Source organism: Peromyscus californicus, unplaced genomic scaffold (assembly GCF_007827085.1).
Source record: "Peromyscus californicus insignis strain IS unplaced genomic scaffold, ASM782708v3 Scaffold_8__1_contigs__length_139910024, whole genome shotgun sequence".
Lineage (NCBI taxonomy): Eukaryota > Metazoa > Chordata > Mammalia > Rodentia > Cricetidae > Peromyscus > Peromyscus californicus.
The window spans coordinates 22437595-22461793 of NW_026294606.1; the positions used below are offsets into that span (position 1 = coordinate 22437595).

Sequence of the window (24199 nt, forward strand, 5' to 3'; positions counted from 1 at the left end):
AGCCAAACCAGAGTTGCTTAAATGTATTTTTAAAAATCAACTCTGGATAGTATTTTTAATCTGAAATATGGAAGTCTCTTAGAAGAAAATACGGGGGAGGGGAGTAGGTAAGATATTGTGGCAGGGAAAATGTGTCTGACTAGAAACAAAACACCCAAATGACAAACCTGGGCATGGGTACAGACCTATTGTCCCAGAGTTTGGGGGGCGGGGGCTGAGGAAGGGGAACCGAGTCAAGAACTTATATGTATTATTCAAAGGCAAAAGCTCATGCCTATAATTCCGGCACCTGAGAGGCTGAGACAGCAGGACTGCCTGGTGAATTTGAAGCTAGATTTAGCTACAGAGTAAGATAGAAAAGATGGAGGGAGAGAGAGACTGGGGGGTGGGGCAGAGAGGGGAATCAAACTCCAAACAAAATCACACATAATGGAATAACAGTGAAGGAGTTATCACCCAATACGTTTTGATAAAGAGAAGGAGCTTGGGATTCTGAAAGTGTACGGACAGCACAGGACAGCATTTCAGTAGGCAGAACGCACATGAAGGAAGGCATGCCTAATATCAGCATTAGACTTCCTGGGACACCCAGTGTGGCCAGCACTACCTCCCGACTTTGAGCTCCTACCTAACTTTTATAACCTAGTTTAGTAAGTAAAGACCCCAAACAGAACTCTGTTGCTGTTGTACCTGAACCTCAGCCCATCACTGGCAGATCAGACCACCAGTTCTCAGTGTGGGGTTCCGTGCTCACACCACAGGGTTCTGGGTGCAGGGCAGAGATAGGTCTTTTCTCAAATAAACTGAATGTGTTCAGGTTTTTTCTTTTAAGCTTAATCATCAAAGAAGTAAAAAAAAAAAAAAAGAAAGTGTAGCTAGAGTTTTTTTTGCCTTGTCCACAGTCAGGACAAAATCTCTGTCACCCGCCAGTCCCACAGCCACTCAGACCCAACCAAGTAAACACAGAGACTTACATTGTTTACAAACTGTATGGCTGTGGAAGGCTTCTTGCTAACTGTTCTTATAGCTTAAATTAATTTATTTTTATAAATCTATATCTTGTCATGTGGCTCGTGGCTTACCAGCGTCTTTACATGTGGCTTGTCATGGTGGTGGCTGGCAGTGTCTCTCTCCACCTTTCTGTTTTCCTCAATTCTCCTCTCTGCTAGTCTCGCCTATACTTCCTGTCTGGCCACTGGCCAATCAGTGTTTTATTTATTGACCAATCAGAGCAACAGATTTGACATACAGACCATCCCACAGCAAGAAAGAAAGAAAGAAAAGAAAGAAAGAAAGAAAGAAAGAAAGAAAGGAAGGAAGGAAGGAAGGAAGGAAGGAAGGAAGGAAGGAAGGAAGGAAGGAAGGAAGGAAGGAAGGAAGGAAGAAACCTGAAACAGTGTTTTACTTCCATTTAAATTAGAAAGTGGGAAGAGCTGGGAAGAGAACTTCCAGCCAGGTGTCAATGCTGGAGGTTACCACACTGTCCTTACCCTTTATAACCAATGATTACATGTTTTACATATGTGGGACAAATGCCATAGAACACTATTTTAAAACAAGGTTTAAAGTTGATTGAAGAAACAGCATACAAACAACCAAACAAGGTGTGCTGATCCATGCCTGAAACTCTGGGTTCTATTTCATTTGTGCTTTAATGAATAAAGCTTGCCTGGAGATCAGAGGAAACAAACAAGCCATTATAAGTAAATAAAGAAGTCAGGCAATGGTAGCACACACCCTTAATCCTATCACTTGGCAGGTAGGATCTTTGTGTGTTCAAGGCCACACTGGAAACAGAGCCAGATGTGGTGGCACACGCCTTAAATTCCAAAACTAGTTAACCATGGAGTTCTGAAGGTCTGTACACAGACAGACAGAAAGTGACAGAGCTGGGTAGGAAGAGGAAGTGATGTAGCTGGGCAGAGAGAGCAAATCAGATGGCAGAACAGCAAGGCATATAAGCGTAGGTAGACAGGAAGTCACGGCATTTGGAAACTACAGAGTTGGTGAGGTAAGGTTGGCTGTTGGCTTTCCCTATTTCCCTGAACTCTCTAAGGCTTTCACCCCTATATTTGGCTCTGTGTTTTTTATTTAGTAAGACCATTTAGAAATTCGTCTATAATGCCCCACAAGGAGACCAGCAGGAGGGTCACAACTTCTAGGTTAAACTGGCCACATCAAAAACTATCTCCAGAACAAGATCCACCACTAGCACAAAACATCTAAGTGAAGAAACAGGGCACACCCCCTCCGAACTGATCTGTTTCCTATGTTCCATTAGCATGTTGGTGAGAGCATTTTATTCACATCCTATCGGACAGATACTGAGAGGCAGAGTGCACGTTAAGAACAAGCAGACTTAATTTATAGCTAATTTAGATGTTATGCTTAGAAATAATTCCCTTCTCATTTGGTCACGTGAATATCTCTGTTGTTCTGTGGTAGGCACATATTAAAATACAATCTCTCTGGAATCTGCTTCACTGTCAGGTGGGAAATAAGGATCCAATTATGTTCTCCTCCAAATGATTAAAAAAGGAAAGAGCAGACAGCACCTGGGGAGGGGCACAAGGACATCATGGGGATGGCGTGACTGTCACACTCACACACCTACTACCACCAAACTGATTAAAATCAAAATAAATAAAAGTTGCTTAGTTTTTTATCCATTAAGCAGATACAACGAACAAAATAAATACATTAGCATAACTTAGGTTACTTCTTTATTTTACTGGTTTATGAGTGACAAAGTCAGGGTCTACATTGAACATACATATTTACCCTTCTTTTTTTAAGATTTATTTAATTTCATGTGTATTGGTGTTTTGTCTACAGGTATGTCTGTGTGAGGATGCCAGATCCCTTAGAACTGGAGTTACAGACAGTTGTAAGCTACCATGTGGGTGCTGGGAATTGCCCCGGGTCCTCTGGAAAAGCAGCCAGTGCTCTTTAACCCCTGAACCATCCCTCCAGCCCAATTTAAATCACTTCTTTATTCTATTGATTTATGACTAACAAAGTTGGGTCTATATTGAACATACTTGCCCTTGCTTAATACATTAAAAAAATAGAAAAAAAATTGTAATTTGATCAATGAGCACGTTTTTGTTGGGTTTCGTTTTGAAAGAGTTGCGGCTACACTGGCTCCCTCTGAGCGTCAGTGGGAGCAGCAGGGAGAACCCATGATCAGATAAGGCCCACAGGCTCTTCAGTGGACACGAAGCATTTTAGGACCATTTGCCCTGTAGAGCAAAACAAACAAAACTATCAACAAAACAAAAACGAGTTTTTATGTCAGAAGCTCACAGACAAAGTGACATCCTGATGGCTCACCATCATCTAAAACCAAGTAAGTCCACGCTCGTAGAGTCTCCTTTCATGGAAGAAGTAGACTTCCTTTATGAAAAGTCGATAAGCCACCAAAAACATGAGACCTCAGCACTGCTCTTACACAAGGCTTCTCCTCATGCTGAAGGAGAGGAACTGGTGTCCTTACTTCCATGGGGAAGGGAAGCGGTTTTCCTTCACTTGCTCAGAACTTGTGTGTGAAAAAATGGGAAAGACAGCAGCGAAGAGAAGGAGCTGCCTTCGCTTGTTACTTACGCTGGGTCTGGCCCCAGAGCCACCTGCCAGCTAGAGCTGCACAATCGCGCTGAGCTCATTACCCAGCTTCTTCCCTCAGCCTTTGTTGTCCTTCTGCCCTCCTCTCGGCATTTAGTTCACGTTTGTGAGAACTTTCTGCTCTGGAGAAAAGCAGGGAACACACGTGACGTTCGTTCTTCTGCTTGGAGCTGCTCTTCCCCGCCCGCCCCTGGCTGTGAGCAGAGCGGACTGTGACAATGTCTGAAGGGGGCCTCTCCTAACCCCACGGGATACCACAGTGTAGCCATGTGGGCAAAGGTGCACAGGTACCTTGCACGGTGACAGCATGGCTGTGACAAGGTGTACCCTTTCGAGTCTGGCTTTTCTGCAAGAACCACCAATGGTCAGGTTCCTGTCGGAGTGATCACGGAACAGGAACGGTGTGTGTGTGTGTGTGTGTGTGTGTGTGTGTGTGTGTGTGTGTGTGTGTGTGTGTGTGTGTGTTAAGGAGGACACTAACAGTGCTGTAGTGCCACAGTGCTGCAGCGCCACACAGGGACACACAAAGCTGCTCCAAGGAATGGAGACTGGGAGATGAAGAAACTCTTTTCTCTGAAATTGCCCAGTCAGTAATCAGCCTAGAGGTGAAAGAAGAAAGGAAAGGAAAAAGGAAAAGCGAAGGAAGGAAGGAAGATAAAGGCCTTCCACTGGGTCCTATTTAGCTAAATTATTCTGTCAACTAGTCTACTCAAATTAGAAAATATAATAAGGGAATGTAAACACTAAATCATGGAAATGAATACTAAGAGAACCTTACTGCACTCTCCCCAACATTAGATTAACACCACCATCTCTCCAGGAGACAGTGCTGGGATGGACACATCCCACCATTATCCATGCAGCTCTCATGCCCTACAGGTTCACCACCATCTCACTAACAGTGCTGGGACACATCTCACCATGGCCCACACAGCTCTCATCTCTTGCAGGTTCTAGTACTTGGAAGACAAAATACTTTCTGCCATGAGACCAATATCTGCATACTGTTTTGATTTTTAACACAAATTATAGCCACTGTATAACCCAGAGCAACATAAACACAGTACAGTGATCGCTCTTACTCCCACTTCATAAGCACATGTGCGTAAATAAATCCTTCCAAATGTTTTCCAATCCCATAAGTGTGTTTATACATATACATACCCACAAATATAAGGCCATAGTCCTGATTTGATTGTTTTCACAGAAAATAGGAGTTTAGGTGCTATATTACAGGTTTCTTTTTCTTAACAACGTCATCACTATCCTTTGAAATAATTAACATTTTGTTAAAAAGATGCACGATCTTCTCTAATCAAACACACCTCTTACAAATGTTCAACTCCTCTTCAACTTCAGACTGTTTGAAATGTCGTTGATTTCTGCCGTAACACCAGAACACACATGGGTCATGCCCACATGGTCTATGCTACTACATGACAGGGTCCAGCAGAGCTCTCAGAGGAGCTGCATCTGCTTTTCATGTTCCCAGCATCAGGACACTGGGAGGAGAGAGACGGTGCTGGGAGAGGTGCTGAGACTGACCACCAAGTACACAGAACACCAGCCCAACTTCCAGCAGGAAAGGCTTCGAGTCTGAGAGGTCCAGATGGGCATCTCTGAAAGGATGGAGTCGACACAGGGCTGAGTTTTACTTACCTTTTTTGGAAACTTCTGCCCCATTAAGCTCTTTTTGTGCTTCTTCAATTTTATCTGGAGGAAATAAAAAAGAAAAAGCATACATCAATGATAACAAATAAAGAATATGGTAAAACAAACACATTACTTATAAGCACTGACAGATAGAAAATACATCAAATCAATTTGTGAAGAAACTTACTCTTAAAGTAAGGATACTTCCCTTCAAATCTGCAACTTTAGTCAATTTGTAGTTATAAGAGCTTCTTTTAATTAATGGCTCCACAATATAAATAATTTCATTTTTATTCATTCATTCGTTCAATAGACAAGGTCTCACGTAGCGCAGGCTGGCCTCAAACAGTGGAAGATACTGCTGTGGGATGTCCTTCTATATGCTGTAAATGTGTGTTGCTCTTATCAGTTGATAATAAAGCAGTTCTGACCAATGGTGGGACAAGGTAAGGTTAGGCAGGCAGTACAATCAAACTGAGGATGGAGATGAAGAAGGGTGGAGAGAGGCAGATGTCTGCCAGCCACCGAGGAAGCAAGATGTGTAGAAAATGAGGTAACAAGCCACAAACCACGTGGCAAAGCATAGATAAGAAATATGGGTTAATTTAAATGTAAGAGCTAGCTAATAACAAGCCTGAGCCATCGGCCAACCATTTATAATTAATATAAGCCTCTGAGTGGTAATTTGGGAAGCAACTGCTGGGTATAATTGGGCATATGGGACAGAAAGCTCTGCTTCTATTTAAAGATAGTCTTGAACTTACGATCTTCCTGCTTCTACCTCCAAAGAGCTGTGATTTTCAGCACTCACCTCCACACCCATTTTACTTGGTGGAGATTAAACCTAGAATTTTATATATGTCAGGTAAGTACTCTACCAAATGAGATCGACCCAGCCTTTTACAGGATTATAGATAATCAACTATATAACTAGTAAGTATTTTTGTGGGCTAAAAAGTTTATCTAAAAATAATAGTTTCCTTACATATGAGGTATACTCACCTGGGATTTATTAAAAACAAATGCTTACTATATTAGGATCAGTATGAATATGCCAGATGGCGTCATGGATTACATATGGTCTGAGTGTTCCCCAAGGGTTCATGTGTTATAAGGTTGGTCTTTAGTGAGACAGTGTTAAAAGATCCCAGAAAGTTAAAAAGTGGGACTACTTAGTGGTGGTGGTGGTCTTTTGGACACAGGGAATTGCCCTCAGAGGGACTGAGGTAGTTCTCATGAGAACTGAGTCAGTTCTTGAAAGAGATGCTGTAAAGAAAAGCCTGGCTACTCCCTATCCTCTCTGACTCGTCTTGCATGGGATCTCTGCCTTTTGTATGTGTTCCCACCAAGATGTGATCCTCCATGAGGTGCTCTACCATGTGCTGATTTGGCTGAGGCCAAACTGGCTCTTGCAGAGCCAGCATTATACTCTTCAGCATTTTAATCTCCAAAATAGTGAACTGAATACCCCTTTTTCACTTAGGAAGTATCAGCCAGAAGTATTTCATTATAGTAACAGGAAATGAACTAATACCAAGGCTTAAGACAAACAGGAGAGACAACGCTAATGAAAAACTGAAGGCAATGATGAACTGAAAAATAAATACTGTCTGTCCCTTGATAATACCACAGCATGTCTAGGAAGTAAGAGGATGTGCCAAAGAGATGGTATAGAAGAAAGACCATGGAACTACTGAATAAGCACAAACCTCAGAAAGGCAGGGATAGCCCTGAAGCAAAAACACTTGGGCAGGCAGAACGGGACCCAGAAGTAAAAAGACCTGGGGTAGGTAGGACTGGAGAAGGGGCTCAGTGGCAGAGTGCTTGCCTTGCATGCACAAAGCTCCTGGGTTCAATCTCCAGCACTGCAAAAACAAACAGACTTGGATGTTGTTTCAGACAGGGAAGGAAGTGAAGAGCGTCCCCCAGGGTCTGCTGTTCACCAGTCTGTGGCTCTAGGCAAACTAGGTTTTATGAATACATCCATATTCAGCTTTGGTAGCAATTAATTTGAATTTTTAAGGCTATACAAATTTGATGGTGGTGGTAATTTGTTTCAAGTACAATGTCAGTTCCAGTGCTTACTATAAAAGGCACACAATTCCCAGGGTACTCCTCTATACTCAATTGAGCATGCTGCCAACAACTATGTAATACTTTAGATATCTCATCAAAGTGTGTAATTCAGATAAATGTTCTACAATGTTGTGCCAAGGGGACGATAGCCTCTGCCCACTGCCACACACCACTAGCCCCAGAACTGCGCCCAACACTAACCCTATCACTACTAGCCAGGGAATACATGGCCTCTGGCACAGGACCATACTCTACATAAATCAAAGAAGCACACCCCAACAGGGCCCCTTCACCTCTATTGCAACTTCTCCTCCTCCTCCTCTCCTACCAGAAAGGCAGAACTCAAATCATCTTCAGTTCACTGATCAAATTTTTTGCAACTGCTGGTCATCCAGGGACAGTGGGGGCCACAGAAGGAAGGAGGAAGGTCAGTGTGAGCTTTAGCGTTACACCCTTTTTCCATCCTGAGGAACTAAGGAACAAATGCATCCCCTAAAGCCTTGTTCTGTTTGCTTCCTGCTAGTTATCAGATCCAGAATGTAACTGAAGGGAGCTTTGGAAACCCGGGAAACTGACATTTACAGACCAGAGCTATTTGTCATGAAATGACCTGCAAGTGAAAGCAGGCCACGCATGCACGCACGCATGCACGCACACAAAATATAGAACATGGGAGCCCGGGGATGGAACCCATTTAATGCATGCACACCCTACACATACCACAAGCAGAAGAAGAAAGGACTTTGAGAACTTTCCACAAAAGTTGATGAAAGTTTCCACAAATGATAAATATTTGGTAAAATGGGTATTTTTAGTCTGATTTTGAACATTACACAACGGTCACACATCTAGAAATATCATGCTGCCCCACAAACATGTAATGTATATGGTTTTGAAAACTGAAAATAAATAAAATTAAATGGTGTGAAAAAGTAGACCTAGAATTAAGTATTAGTTTCTTCTTAAAAATACAAAAAAAAAAAAAAAAACCAAGCAAAAAAATGAATGCAAGGGTGAAATCTGCATAAAATACAAGTGACAAAAGAATATAGGCTATTTTTAACAAAATAAAGCATTAAGTACATTGTTGATATTCAAATGATAAATAAATAAATCACGTGACTTAAATACACAGCCCTTGAGAAACACAAAAACCTGGTTTTTTAACCAAAGAACTATTATTACTATGCCAGCAGTTCATCTAAACCTTAGTAATAAATAATAATGTGTATATTATATGTATTCACTGTAGTAATGGCTGGGGTTTCTAGAGTTTATGCACACATAATTTGACATTATTAAGAAAGGGAACTTTTTATTAATAGACTAAACTGTAGCTCAAAGCAGCAAAAATTTAAGATTTAACAAATACTTAAAGAATAGTAATTTAGGCTACTGAGGCTGGCCACATCTATGTGGTTATTTAGGCTACCAAAGCTGGTCACCTCTGTGTGGTTATTTAGGCTACCAAGGCTGGCCACCTCTGTGTACATTTCAAACAATTCCTTACAAAAATGACCTTGGCATCTGATCATAAAATACTAGTCTTCATTATTCCATTTTCAGTTGCCTTTTGTCTTGATAATAATGCTACACAAATGTGGGGCATGACTTAGAACAACTGCATCCTGTCCAGGAAGCTTCTACCTGCAGCCCCAGTTCAACAGGTGAACAAAATCTTGAATTGGGGACCTAGGAAGCTTCTGCTTCTGTTCATTTTCACAGAATATCCTCTTTATATTTAACCTGTGCTTTACAGTTCTCCTTATAAACACAATGTATTCTCAAAACAACCTCTGAAATTTCAGATCGTGGCCATGTATAATAAATAAAATTAAAGATAATTTGCCAATATTTAATGAAATATGTACTTTTCACTAAGAAACAGTTTTGTAATTCTATCCATTGAGAGAGGGAGAGAGAGAGGGAGAGAGAGAGAGAGAGCAATAACAACTCAGCAACAAATGCTGCCACATCTCTCTCCTTTGCATCCTTTACTACCAAAAACGAAGCCATGAGCTGGGCGGTGGTGGCGCACGCCTTTAATCCCAGCACTCGGGAGGCAGAGCCAGGCAGATCTCTGTGAGTTCGAGGCCAGACTGGGCTACAGAGTGAGTTCCAGGATAGGCTCCAAAACTACACAGAGAAACCCTATCTCGAAAAACAAAACAAAACAAACAAACAAACAGAAAACAAAGCCATGTTCCTAGGACATTCACTTCAGGACTCACTCACTGCTGGACGTCAAGCTATAGCTTGACGCCGCGATGAAAAGGAGCATCTGCCAATGCATCTTCATCATATTCTTACTAAGTCAACTGGATGGAATTTAGAACCATGAAGGAGACAAACCTCTGTGCAAGTCTGTGATGGGCCTACCTGGGATGGGAAGACCCAGCCTGAAGGTGGGCAGCATCACCACGTGGCCTAGAGTCACAGATTTAATCTTACAAAAGGAGAAAGTATCCCCTCTCTCTGCTTCCTGACCACAGACTGTTGATACAAATGTAAACTATTTTTATATTCCTGTTTAAGATAATTTGTATATTGATACAAATACAGAACTATATTTGTTAAATGTACATATATTTCTACTCTTATTTGGAATGATCTTTGTAACAAGCCATTTACCTATGCTCTATTCTTCTCTGGATTTTAGTATGTCTTTCTTGCTTGATACAAATGTAAATTTATATCTGTCATACTTTATGTATATTCTACTTCTGTTTAGGATATTCGGTATATTGATATATATTTAAGATTATTGTCATATTGCATATCACACTACATACTCCTACCTCTGTTATAAATATTGATATATATTTAAGATTATTGTCATATTGCATATCGCACTATATACTCCTACCTCTGTTATAACATCTTGTGTATTGTCACAATTTTGAAGTCATCGTTCTTTACCATACACTTGCTTATAGACTGTTTACCTTGTTTACGTGAAGCCTTAGTCCTTAGGTTATTTCGGTAGATAAGACTTACAGATTTATAGTCACCTATGCTTGTCATCTCTATAGTTACGTTAGTTAGGTTATACAGATTTACAGATACATAGGTCAGATGGACAGGTAATCTTCAAACACTTCATAGACCTAGAGAATATGGCATTTAAATAACTTAGAATTCTGTTGATGTGAGACATAATTGCTCCTGGCTACACCAATTTGACCCCGAGAGAATGTTGGGCTTCTAAGACATTTCCATTTGGAAGTTTGTCTTCTTGGCACAAAATGGCCTACTGGGCAAAGAACTGCCCTTGCCTCGACGGCTGACAGTACAAATGCAATGCTATCCTTTCTGGACAAGCGGGACACAAGGAAAGCGATCACTGTACTCTGCCAAGACAGGGTAAGATGGTCTTTCAGAATTCCTGCTTCTGAAAATGGTCTGTCAGATACTTTAGGCCTGTAGCCAATTTGAATGCACCAACAATGCTGAGAAACATTAGGTGACTGTCCAGGCTGCCAGCTGTCTCCGTCTACTCTCGCAAGATTCCCGAAAGTTGCTTGCATCCATCTACCATTTCTCAGGTACCATTATATTCCTTCTCAGGTCTTTGATGGGATTGAAGACTAGCAGTTATAGTTACAACTTAGTAGACAGAACATATTAAGTATTAGATTCAGGTTCTTTAGGATAGGACACCTTTTGGAATGATCTTTGTAACATGCCATTTACCTATGCTCTATTCTTCTCTGGATTTTAGTATGTCTTTCTTGCTTGATATTGTTTGCATTGGTTGTAGTTCCATCTTATCTAGGTCATTATCCCTCATTATTCCTGGACAATATTTGATAACCATTCCTTTGTATATAGTCTTGTATTAGGTTAGAACTTTCTTATTTAGACAAAAAGGGGGAGATGTAGTGGGTAGCCATTCCAGCTTTGATCTGGAAGTTCCAACCCCCATTGAGACTTTGGCAACTGTCATGCCTACAAGGCGGGGCCAAGGGAGGCACCTGGGTACCCGAGATCTGGATCGGCGGGCGCTCTCTCTGTTCTGGGACCCTGGATAGTGGAGGTGGACCGAGCAGAGCTCCAGAGAACACCGCTGGACTATGATACACCTTCCCCAGACCCCGCGACCTACCTATCCCTTAATTTGTAAGTTACGCCATTAAATAAATCTCCTTTTAACTACGTGGAGTGGCCTTAATAATTTCACCAATAACAGACAGCGTCATCAATGGTCCTGCCGCTCCCAGCCATGACAGCCCATGGCCCTCCTCAACCATGAGACAAAACAAACTTTCCTCCCCTTTGGCTGCTACTGTCAGGTTTGAGTCACAGCACGGAGGGAAAACACAAAACAAAACACACAATGCCCCAGCAATAACATCTTACTGTAGTCCTTACACTGGGAAAAGAGAGTAGTGAAGGGTTGAGAAGATGGGGTATTCAATTCTGAGATAGCCCCCACCTGACCTCACAACCATCGAGGGGACCTGGGACTTAAACCTCATAGAGTGACACATTCAGGGTTGCTGCAGGAAGGGTTTAATTTTGTCCCCATCAGATCTAATGACCCCTTTAGAAAATAACTGATCAAGACTAGGGAAGGAGAGAAACAAGGGCTATTCATTCAAAGAAAGCATTTTATGACAGAAAAAAAAATGAATAACTAATAGTGCTGCTGTGATAGAGAAGTATATCTACTGAATGCATAACTAGTTAATCAATGGTTAAATGTTACCTCCCAATGTCACAATACTGCAGAAGGCTTCTAGAAGACCTATTGAATTAAACACTCCAGGGGCGCACATTTTAAAAACTTTGCAAAATGATTCTGATGGGTAACCTACACTTCAGCTAAGAACCACCGGCAAGAGAAAGGTGGCCTCAGGCTTTCAAAAAACAAATAAAAGAAGGAAAACTCAAGATAGAGGCAAAAAGGAAATGGCCAGAAAATTAGGAGAATCTGAAGGGATTTTGTCCACAGAAGTTAACAGGAGAGCGGCTCAATGTCAAACTTGTAGAGATGCTCCCAACAGATGGCCATAGTTGAGAAGGCCACTAAGGGTACTTCCCAAAGCACGCACGCGGGATACAGAGGAGCATGGAAGGTGACAATATGGGAGGTGGGGGGCACAAGACAGCTAACAAAAGCTGGAAGGCAGAAATGTCTTTAAAGCACAGAGCAGAAGGGAGGAGAGGGGCTGAGGGTGGAAAGAAACACAGGCTCAAACGGAGGTCGCTTAACTCCTTCTGTTCACAGGGACGAGCCAGGCAGAGTGAAGGTGTGAGAAAGGACATGAGAAATGGAGGGTGAAGTTGGAGAAAGAGACGGTAAGAGCAGGCAGTGTGCTTCAACAGAAAACGCCTGCTACTCTCGGAAGCCACTTGAAGGATGGAGGGCAGGCAGGTGTTGGAGGGGAAAGTCCACTGCAGGAAGGAGTTCGCATTCAAATGCCTCATGTCTACAAGGAGAAAAGAGCCTAGTGTGTGGTGCAAAGGCCTAGAGCAATGAATACAAGGCCAACTGGTGATGAGAATGAAGAGCTGAGAGATTCTAAGGACATAAAAGCACTGGGTCTCACTCAGACCCAGGGCTCTGCAACTAGAAAGTTCCGGAATGTTTGCTGGCTCTGGTCTGGGGTAATGACATTTAGGTCTGACACAGCTTAGTACCCCAAGAGCAGTGGAGAATAAATGAGGAGGGTGTCTTGTCCAACATGAAGGACAAAGAATTCAGTGACCTGAAGTTACCGGGTTCCCGTGACTACCACTTGCACATGATGGGCAGTACCTGAGAAGGAAGTGAAGAAGGAGATGAGGACCTCTGGGGCAGGAAGTTTAGGAGGTGGTGGAGCAGCTGTAGGAGGAGCCCAGAGATCTGGGGACGGAAGGGCTATTAACTTCTAGTAAAGGGCTCAAAGGCTTTATGAACAGGGACAATGACAATGAATGAAGTAGACAGGCTGAGTGGGCACAAAAAAGGCTTTTCTACATCAAAAACAAAGAGCCACAGAACAGAAAAGAATATTCTTTGTGAAACACATTGCACTGAAATCTTATCAGAAACCCCACCTCAGACTCTGTCTACCACATCTTTTGCCAAGTCAGCCTTGGAGCTAGGGCTGAGGAAATCCTGAAATAACTCCAAGAGAAAAGCAGATGCGGCTCCACCATGCTTCAAACCCAGGACAAGCCGAAAGCAGAGCCTGGCCACCTTGCTATGAAATCCAGGCATGGACAGGCAAAAATGCACACAGATACCCAAAGCACACTCTGCTGAGCCACCAAGCAAAGCTTTGCCACAGACGCCCATTCCTATGGAGACTGCGGTCACTCTCTCCACCTGGCGGCCTTGATCTTGCTCGGCAGAGCAGAAACTGTGGAGGCCACTGTGCTTAAACTGTCCTATTAACGGTGGGGGGGGGGGGGGAGAGACATTCTTTAATTTTTTTCATTATTTCTTTATTTTATTAGTATTGCCATTATTATTTGAGACAAGATCTCACTATGGAGACCAGGCTGGCCTGAAGCTCTCCACAGTCCTGCCTCAGGTCCTCAAGAATTGAGATTACAGGTGAAGGAACATAGTCCACTCAAGCATTTGGCTCTGGCAGACCTTGCCCTTCCCCCATTCCCTCTGCCTTGCTAAGAACCGTTAGATTCCATTCCTAAAGCCAGCCACCAAGGTCTACTCCCTTATTTGGCCACTTCCTCCTCTTGAGGCTGACTACCAAGGTCCAGTAATCAGAAGCCCCCTTTGGTTCACCTAATTAACATGTCCATTAAACACCTCATCATAACATGGGGCTTCCCCTTTACCTTTATAAACCATTTGCCTGTGTGTCACATCTGTCTCCCCTCTGTCCAGAAGAGTCCTTTGTCCCTGCAGGACAAATACCCTCTTTCTCTTGTCCCTTCTCCTTCTCCCTGTTCCCATCTCCTTTACCCGCATCCTAGCCCACTATAACACAGACCTCCCTTCTTCCCCTCTTAACAATGACACCTGCAAGGTCGTTCGCTGCTGTTTTCTGCCTGAGTCGGAAAGCGGCCACTTTAACTTTTCTTCCCTGCTTAATAAAGGATCTCTCTGTGAACACAGATGACTGGATGTGGTTTGTGCCTAATCCCAGGTCTGGGAGGGAGCCCCCACTGTTCGGGGGTCTCCAACAGACATGTGTCATCACACTGGCAAGGAATTCTAGGACCTTTTACCCCACAGAGGATACAAAGACGACAGGACAAGAAGCTTTCTAGGACTGAGCATGCATTTCCTAACGTACAGAAGTCCATCAGCTTCCCCCAGGCCCAGATGTCTCGGTGCTCACAGGAGCCCAGGCAGGGACTATGCTAACAGGCTGTTTCTTTTTTCTTTCATTTTTTTTTAAAAAAACAGGCTATTTCTTAAGACGTGTCAAAGCAACTTAGCCCAAGGCTGAGCCCTCCTGCCACTATTCCAGGTCCTGGTTTGATAACTCTTTATAAAGCCCCTGAAACATGATCCCAATACTGTACATACGAGTCACTTAATATTACTGTCCTATAAAATATCTTGATGCCAAGGCTGCACCCTGTACCAATTAAATCAGCATTTTTAAAATGTTTCTTGGGTGATTCCAACACACAGCCAATCTTGAAAAGTAACAGTCTCTAAATTACAGGTATTGGAGGAAAAAGTCTTATCAGCTGGCTCTCGTGAGCAGCTCCTTATCAGGTGCAGGGGTTGCTGCATCAGCCATCTGCCTTATCAGTGCTGACACTGAGGCCAGAGGATGCTCAGGGAGATGGAGGAAGGAAAGCGCCACATGCAACTAAAAGCTAAGGATCTCTGTGATGATATATTATGTACCCTAATAAACTTGCCTGCGGATCAGAGAACAGAGCCAGCCACTAGATTAGACATAGAGGTCAGGCAGTGGTGGCACGCATCCTTAATCCTATCACTGGGGAGGCAGAGATCCGTCTGGATCTCTGTGAGTTCAAGGCCACACTGGAAACAGAGCAGTGACAAACACCTTTAATCCCAGTACTGGGAAGTACATATGCCTTTAATCTCAAGAAGTGATGTCTGGGCAGAGAAAGGTATATAAGGCATGAGGAAATAGGAACTCTTTCTTTTTAGGCTGAGGATTCTGTACAGGTAAGAACTAGTGGCTGGCTTGCTCTGCTTCTCTGATCTTTCAGCTTTCACCCTGATATCTGGCTCTGGGTTTTTTATTAAGAGACCATCTAAGATTTGAACAACAGACATCAAATTAAATTAAAACACAAAGCTATACATTCTCAATAATGTATACCAAAGCACAGACTCAGAAATTCTCACTAGTGCCAGCCCTATACTACAGTCACTCTGTAGCTGAAAACACAATGTCTGAAAAATGCAAATTATTCAGTCAACTGTTGTATAAAGATGCTGAAAACTGACATGTTTTCCTCGTCCTTCCACCGGTCTCTCAATGGTCACGAGCACTTTGCCTCTGCACACTGGACAGGGTTAGAGAATGACAACACTCGATTCTGCTCTCACCTGTGAGGGTCTCTGACACAGCAAATGAAGGGAGTAGTCATGGTAACAGTGGACAGCAAAGGAATATGAAGCCAGACCATGCTTACTCTGACCACTAGGCTCCACTGCACATGGGTTACTAACCTAGTCAGGGGTGGAGTCCAACAAATGTGTGGCCATGTATGTGAGTCCCTGCACACTCATATGTGCCTACATGTATGTATACACACACACACATACACACCTCTCTAAGGATGCAGAGACTCAAGAAGTATGAACCCCAAACACTAAACAAAGCTGCTAAAATGCTGCTCTGGCTTTTCTGGATAGCTGGTTGTATGCTTCATTTCTTGTCAGCAAATAATACATCTGTGTCCCCTATGATAAATATGAAAATGTCCCAGAATCAAAGACAAAAGACTAAGATAAAGTTCTGTTTGCTTAGGGGAAAATAGAGAAAACCAAGTACTATGTACCTGGTTGACTGGCCAACAGACTGCCTGTGATCAAAGTTCCTGGTTGTTGTGTAACATTTTCCTCCAAGATTAAAACATTCCATCCAGGAGGAAGCTCCTGAAGTAGGAAGGGAAACACCGCTCCCTGAAACTGACCAGATTCTCTAGGCCCCTCCCTGTCAGAGTAAGCAATAAAAGTGAGTCCCCCTCAGAAAAGGGAAAGCAGAGCTGCAAAGAAACTTTCAACCAAGTCAAGCTGCAAAAAGGACTCTCAGACCAGACCAGCTGCCTGGACAGCAGAAACCAGCTGAGCAGCCTGGAAGAGGTTTAGACCAACCAAAGCACCTAAAAGGTCCTTCTCCAACCTGCTGAGCTGCCTGCAGGCTGTGCAGTGTGCTCCAGGTTCCCAGCTTCGTGACTGTCACCCGTACTGCTGTGGGTTCTGGTGACGCAGCTGTCTTTGAGTCATTTCTGCTCCCCTAAGTGACCCCTCACCCACATTCCTGTAAGTAACCCCAATAAAGTCATTGGTTCACCAAGCTGGACTTTGGTGGTGCCTATACTTTGGTCTGTCGTGGGCTACCTATCTGGAATGAGTAGACAAGTGTGTTGCATCTCCCCAGGAAATTTTGTAACACAACACTCCTGCTCTCCCTGACCCAGCCTTCTGTCATGCCCAGGGCCTTCACCACAAACTCCCCGTCAGGAGCAGACGCTTGTGCTATGCTGATTAGCTGTCCTACAAGCTGTGTAAGCCACCTTTGGGTATCTCGGGGTTTTGGTTCTTTCTGTTAGAACAAGACAGTCTAAGACAAGACAGATCTGCTGGGGTGGAGTGGAGAGCAGAGGCTCTTACAGGAGGAGACAATGGAAAATGGGGAGAATGAGTCTGATAACGTCGAAGAGTAACATGGAAACATGGCAATTCTTTCACATTTCTTAATCTTTGTATCATAATTTGCCAACTGCTCCTCAGCAGAGTCAGTGCTTCATCAACATCTGCTCACATCCATCCTCTAGGGTAGAGACACACAGCACCACTCGTCAGGTACTGAGCCTTCAGTTAGCAATTACCACAATCTTGTAAACGTGACCTGTGTGCCACGTCCTCATCTCCTCACCAAACAGTACCCTCCTCTCTGTCAATCCTCCCCAGCATCAGGGGATCTATCAGCAAGCAGCAAGCAGCCTTTGATCACAACTGGACCTCAGATCACCACAGACACAAGCAAGCCGACATCTCTAAGTGGGGAAGGAGAGGTAGAGTGTGTGAGAAGAAAAATGGAGGTGTTCATTCCCTGGGCTTTAAACAGCAGTATCCCATGCATGGAAGACTCTGTAGGGAAGAAGGTAGCCATGTTCCTTCGAGGACTAGCTGAGTGAAATGTAGGTCTCAAGTAATACTGTATTTGTTTTCTTTTTCAGCAATGAGCATTCTTAGCTCCCAGCCACAGGGTTTATTCCCTGTGGTGGCGCCTTCCTCCAACTTTGGAACAGTGATGAGGGCACACTTTCTTTCAGGAAGCTCTGCCCCCATCACATATTAGGAGAGAAGACATGAGCAGGTATCTTGAAGCATCTGCTCAGGTTCCTGTATATCATGAGCTATGATGATAAACATGCTTTCTCTTCCAATCTCATGCATGGCCTGTTGCCAGCACATGAACAGAATGGGCTCTATGTTACCAGTTACAGTAAACCACGGTACCTCTGTGGGCTAGCCTGGACCCCTGATCTGTCAGAAGGCACTACAATCAAGGGGAAACGTAATCAGAGAGGTAAACCAGTGATGGGAAAGTTGTTTTATCTCATGATGTGTTTGTAATGGGGCCTAGAACATGCGAGTCTGGTTCCCAATGCTTCAGACAACTCACCTGGGAAGAAAAGCAGCTGCCAGTCAGTGAGAGCCAGCTGGGCTCCTCCGAGGCTCTGGCCTCCTCACTGATACCTGTGATCCCTTCAGCAAGAACCATATCTATGGAGAATTTACAGTTCCAGTTTTCCATGTGCACATCAGAGACTCTCAATAGGCCTGTCTCCACAGGGCACAGAGCAGCTGATTACATTCTCATTAAAAACCACTTCTACAAATGACTGAGCCAGTGCACACATGACCTAGATCATGGTTAAGGGCTGCTATCTGCTATGACTCCAATATCTTTACCCCTCTTGAAATTCACGTTTGAAACAGTCTTCAATGAAGAGCAGCGGGAGGTGGGGGCTAATGGTCAGTTATTCATGTCATGTAAGCCACCACAAAATGGCTTACAAGGGCAGATTTGCTCTTTCCCACTCTTCTGAGACATGCAGACAGGGCCCCTGTGGGCTACAGTGCAGTAAGATGGCCTCCACAGGTGCCAACACCTGGGCCTCATCCTCCCAGACTCCAGAGCTGTCCAACTCACACCCTTTTTCTTCATGACTCAAGCACTTCCTGGTACTCTATGACAGGAGCAGAAACGACGATCGATGCTCTCTGTATCTGATTAACACTGCCTGGTGCTGAGTTATTTTATTCTTGTGAAGTTTTCTTCAAAGGGCATTCTCTATTTTGAACCTATGGTCATTTACCAGAGACGCATGCAAGTCACAGTCATAAGCAGAGCTATGTTGAGCCACAGCCTGGAGACAGAGCCCAACACAGCCTGAAGACAGCTAGAGATGGCTTCAGCTTGTAAGCTGCTGGCTGCAACAGCTTTAATGGCACACAGGGATGTATCTGACTTTTCAAACCCCCAACAGTGGAAGTGACAGGACAGACAGCCCAATTCCCTGACAAGTAATCTGCAAAGAAACTGGAAGACGAGCTTGTGGCTCAAAAGGATGACCAAATATATGCAACCTGATTATCCCCACAAAGGGTTTAAAAACTACTTGGAGACAAATGGAAACTAAAGCGTGCCAGGAAGTCTGAGCAGAGGAAGGAACTCCTTTGGTGGAGTTCTTGGTGAAGTCTTAATGTTTGGTGCTTATGTAAGAACGAGAAGGAAATGCCACAGCTGAGGTCAGCTTTAAGTCAATGAAGAGCAGAAGGAGCCAGGGGAGTGAGTGAGTGGGAGCGGGCTGGCTAGGGGCCACCATGGCTGGACAACAGGTCAGGGCAGATTTACTATAACTGTTCATTTTGTGGCCACTTAGAAACTTCCATAATGCCAAACTTAAAAAAGAACCAGAAGGACCTGTTCTGAGATTTCAGAAACTCTTAGCAAGGTATTATTCACAGTCATTATGTTAAAAACATTAAGCAGGAAATGACATACAAACAGATTGAGGAGTCAGTGTCCAGAGGCCAGCATATGGCAGGATCTAACACAACCCCTCCACCCGCCCCCCGCCCCCACCTCAAACACTCTGGGTCAACAGGCATAGAAATAACCTCTGAACTGCCACTAGGAGGCAGGTTTGCACACACCAAGGCAAGAACAGCAGTAAAAAGAATAGAAAATATTTTCTAGAAATGTACTGGCCAATGTTCTTAATTTCTCTGGTATGAATACAGATGGTGGCAGGGTCACAGACTCTACTTAAGAACCTGAAGACTGGAAAACTTTCCAAGCTACCAAGTTAAAGAAAAAAAATCCAAGGAGTAGGTCAGTATGTTAGTACACTTCTCCTTGTGTAAGAATATCAAAATGGATGTGTGTGCTGAGTATGTTTGTATGTGTACACAAAAGGATATACAGGCCACTACTGTGGCATTTACAATCTTGCCTGGTAAAGGGACCTAGAGAAAAGACGCATTCTTTATTGTACTTTTTTTTTCTAACTGTCACTGAGTTTGAATTATTTAACTATGAAATTTAACTTGCTTCTTAAATTTGAACAGTATATGCTACAAGATGAAAATATATGCCAACCCAAGTTAGCCACTGTCAAGTGTTACCACATCCGTCATCCGTTCCCACTTATTTTTCTTACTTAAACATTTACAGTATAATACCTAAAAAAAAAAAAAATGGAATCACACAGATACACTGTTCCTTTTGAGTTGTAAAGAAGAACACCTCCATTTATTACCATTCCAACTAAAGTAAGTGCGAATTTAAAAAACAAGATGGAATTAGGAACACCCCTTAATAAAAAAAATTCTAATCAGTGTAAAGCCTTTCCCAAAAAGTCACATGTTGCATCACATACAAAGACACAAACATGCATTACTGTATGCAACTTCAACAACTGCAGCAGAAACCTATGAAGACCCAATCAAGGCTGAGATTTCCCAATACAGACCGAAGCTACACTTCATCATTCTTTCAGTGAGATTTTATTTAGTTATGGGTTGGGTTTTTTTTTTTTTTTTTTTTTTTTTTAAAGGCAGGGGCTCACTATGTAGCCCTGGCTATCTTAGAACTTGATATGTAGACCAAGTCAGCCTTGAACTCAGAGATCCACCTGCATCTGCCTCCCAAGTGCTGGGATTAAAGATGTGGACCACCATACCCTGCTTGAGTGAGGTTTTAAAGACACATTTTCCCCAGCTTCTCAAAATATTAGGGTTTTTGCTTGTTTTCACCTTTCTTGGTTGTAAAATTCCTCCCCGAGTATAACTCTTATTAACACAAACTGTTTTTTGCTATATGTAAAAAGCAGAAAGTGAAATACATAACCTGTTCCTTTACTGTAGCCCCATACAGCGTGGGAGAGAACAGACAGAACAAAAAGCACCACTCATCTCAGGACACCGCAGCTACCCTTAGCAGAGGTCTCACCTCACCCTCAGAGCCTATGGTACACAAAGCTTGAGCAAGGCAGCGACTTCCCTTCAGAACCTACACCACAATACTAAAGAATCAACATTCACTAACTAAAATAGACTTACAATCTACAGCATGAGGGTAATCTTCATGGAAGAGGCACTCAGATCGGTCAGTTGGGTATACTTCATAATTCCAGGTCCATCTGTTAGGGTGTTTTCAGAGTTGACTGGAATGTGGGACAACTGAGGGAAGACTATCCCTGAATGAGATGGCGCCATTCACTAGGCTGGAGTCACATGTGGAATAAAAATGGAAAAAGGAGGAAGTGTGTCAGCCCAGGCAACTCTGCCTCCTTTCCATCATGCAGAGCTGATTCACTCCATCCATGCCCCTGGCCAGGACGCTCTATCTCACCACAGAAGCAGAAGGACCATGCTGAGCTGATTCACTCCATCCATGCCCCTGGCCAGGACGCTCTATCTCACCACAGAAGCAGAAGGACCATGCTGAGCTGATTCGCTCTATCCATGCCCCTGGCCAGGACGCTCTGTCTCCCCACAGAACCTGAAGGAAAGGAGCTAAGGACTGTGAACTGCAGCTGCCAAAACCAAGAGTGAAAATAAGTCTGTGCTCTATACGTAGCTTTTGTCATTTTGTTTGGAGACCTGGAGTTAACTAGCATGCAGTATACCATGTTCAGTGACAGTCTCTAGAACGGCAAGGAAAATGTTGATGAAGCGAAGCTCTCAGGGTGCACTGCCGACTTCTAACTCCCTCCTTCAGTTCACAAGAGCAGTGCAGGAGAGCCCCATCAGCTCCATGACCCAAAGGACCAGAGCCCTGGCTGAGTTCTCCACCTGCTGGTGCAGGGGCCTTGCCAGTGTCAGCGATTAGTTCTCACCGGCATAAAATCAGAACGGCACTGGCTCTGCAGAGCTCAGTATCTACTCGTTTAGGACTTGGACAATGATACAGTGACACAAATGGATGGATCAAACCCTTATATTATTGATAAAATTTGCGGCAAAAGTTTTTTAAAGTGGAAATTACCAAGGTCAGGGGAAAAAAAAGAAAGAAACAGATGAGCTGACACTTAATGATGAGAGGAAAAGCAAGAAAGATCACATGGCAATGTCCTCTTTCCTAAGGGTGAGTACCAGCTGCAGAGAACACAGTTGAAACAAAGAGCAAGTCTTTATGTGCTCAGCAAGAGCTGGAGCCTGGTCACCATGGTGAGAGAGACCACAGGTGAGAAGGCAAAGGAGACCCAGGATCCATAAACACACCTTGGATCCTTGGCTGTCAGCTGACTTACTTTCACGGGGTTAGGTTAACTCCAAGGAGCCAGGCAAACAGTGCATCTCAGGGCTGACAGCACAAACCAGGGAAACTGCAAGACAACTCCCAGAGCAGCCCATGCCAGGTCCACAGCGGGTGACTCTAGAGCAGTGGTTCTCAACCTTTGGGGGTCACCTAAGACCACCAGAAAACACAGATGCTTGAGAACCACTGCTCTGAGTGATCTGAGGCCAGAGTGACAGTCCAGAGACTGAAATACTGTTCACACAGCTCTCTAACCCCTAGAAACAACGTGTCATGAGAACCGTGACAGTGTGGCACACGAAGGGAGAAAACACAAAGAGACCTGGGGATGATCAAAACGCCCAAGAAGAACTGGGGAGAAGAAAATACTGGCTAAATTCTCCCCAATTTTGATTGAAAACATCTTTGGTGAGTCCCAAAAATGACCGCAAAGAACACCACACACGGTCATATCAAATGAAACAGACTATAAGGGAAGGGGTGGGAAGACGGCAGCTGGGTAAAGTGTCTGCTATTCTAGCAGGAATTTGGGTCCTGATCGCCACAGAAAACTGACTGGCTGCAGCTCCCTATAACCTCTGCATTGTGGGTCAGTGACAGACCGGTCCAGAGGGTTACTGGCCAGCCAACAGACAAAGACACACATGCACACACAAATGGGTGTGCATGGGGAGGGGTCCCACAGAATGTCCAATGACTAAAGCAGTGGTTCTTAACCTTGCTAATGCTGCGACTCTTTAATACAGTTCCTCGTGTTATGGTGACCCCCAGCCATAAAATTATTTTCATTGCTACTTCATATCTGTAATTTTGCTACTGTTATCAATCATAATGTAAATATTTGTGTTCTAGATGGTCTTAGGCAATCCCTGTGAAAGGGTCACTTAACACCCCAGGGGTTTCGACCCACAGGTTGAGAACCATGGACTAAAGGGTTTTTTGTTTGTTTGTTTGTTTTTGTTTTTTTGTGTTTTTTTTTGAGACAGGGTTTCTCTTTGTAGTTTTGGTGCCTGTCCTGGATCTCACTCTGCAGACCAGGCTGGCCTAGAACTCACAGAGATCTGCCTGGCTCTGCCTCCCAAGTGCTGGGATTAAAGGCGTGCGTCACCACCGTCCCGCCTAAGTACTTTTAAAAAGTTGAATTCTACACCTTTTCAGCCAGAAAAAAAGGAAAAGGAAAGATAACTTCACATGAACACAAGTTGAGAAATTTGCCTATCAATGTTAAAAGCTTTGCTGAAAGGGGGTCCACGGTGAAGAGAAAACAAAGGCCGGCAGACGGACCTGTGGCAGAGGACAATAGCTATGGTCCATAGATAGAACATAGCCTATGGCTGTTCCCTACAGTTTGCTTCTTACGTTTTAAATACAAACAGGCAAAGGGAAAAAAATAACATGAACATCATAAATTATATGAGCCTCACAAAGACTAAAGTATTTACCATCTGCTTCTTGCTAACATGTATAATTATTTGGGTGTGCGTGCGTGTGCTATTCATGCATGTGTGTGTAGGCTGGAGGGAAGCCTGGAGGGAGGGCCATGGGGCAATGTCATTCCTCGGGTGCTGTCCACCTTTATTTCCCTCTTTTTTGAGAGGGTCTTTCACTGGCCTGGCACTCCCAGGAACACATCTCTGCCTCCCTGGCGCTGGGACTGCAACCTCGTATCATCCCCTCTAGCTTTATTTTGTTTGTATTCAGAGGACCGAATTCAGGTCCTCTGTTGCCTCAACTATCTCCCCAGCCTTATACTTTTCTTCGATTCAAGGGTTAACTGACAGCTTCAAGCAAAATTAACAATGCATTTATAAATAAAATACAAGACAGAACATTAACTCTTCTAAAGTGCCCTCAAGCCCAAGGCCAACCTTTAAATAGCAAACTTTACAATCCTGAATCTT

The 24199-nt window shown here is 43.7% G+C and overlaps 1 protein-coding gene across 4 annotated transcripts in view; it reads right to left on the reverse strand.

Annotated features, from left to right (window-relative positions):
- Hivep1 (HIVEP zinc finger 1) overlaps window positions 1-24199 on the reverse strand; it is a 148535-nt gene that overhangs the window by 64340 nt on the left and 59996 nt on the right. For all 4 annotated transcript variants that reach the window (XM_052727249.1, XM_052727247.1, XM_052727248.1 and 1 more), the window contains one exon: window positions 5281-5334. In XM_052727249.1, coding sequence (XP_052583209.1) covers window positions 5281-5334 — 54 coding nt within the window. The remainder of the gene's footprint in view (window positions 1-5280; window positions 5335-24199) is intronic.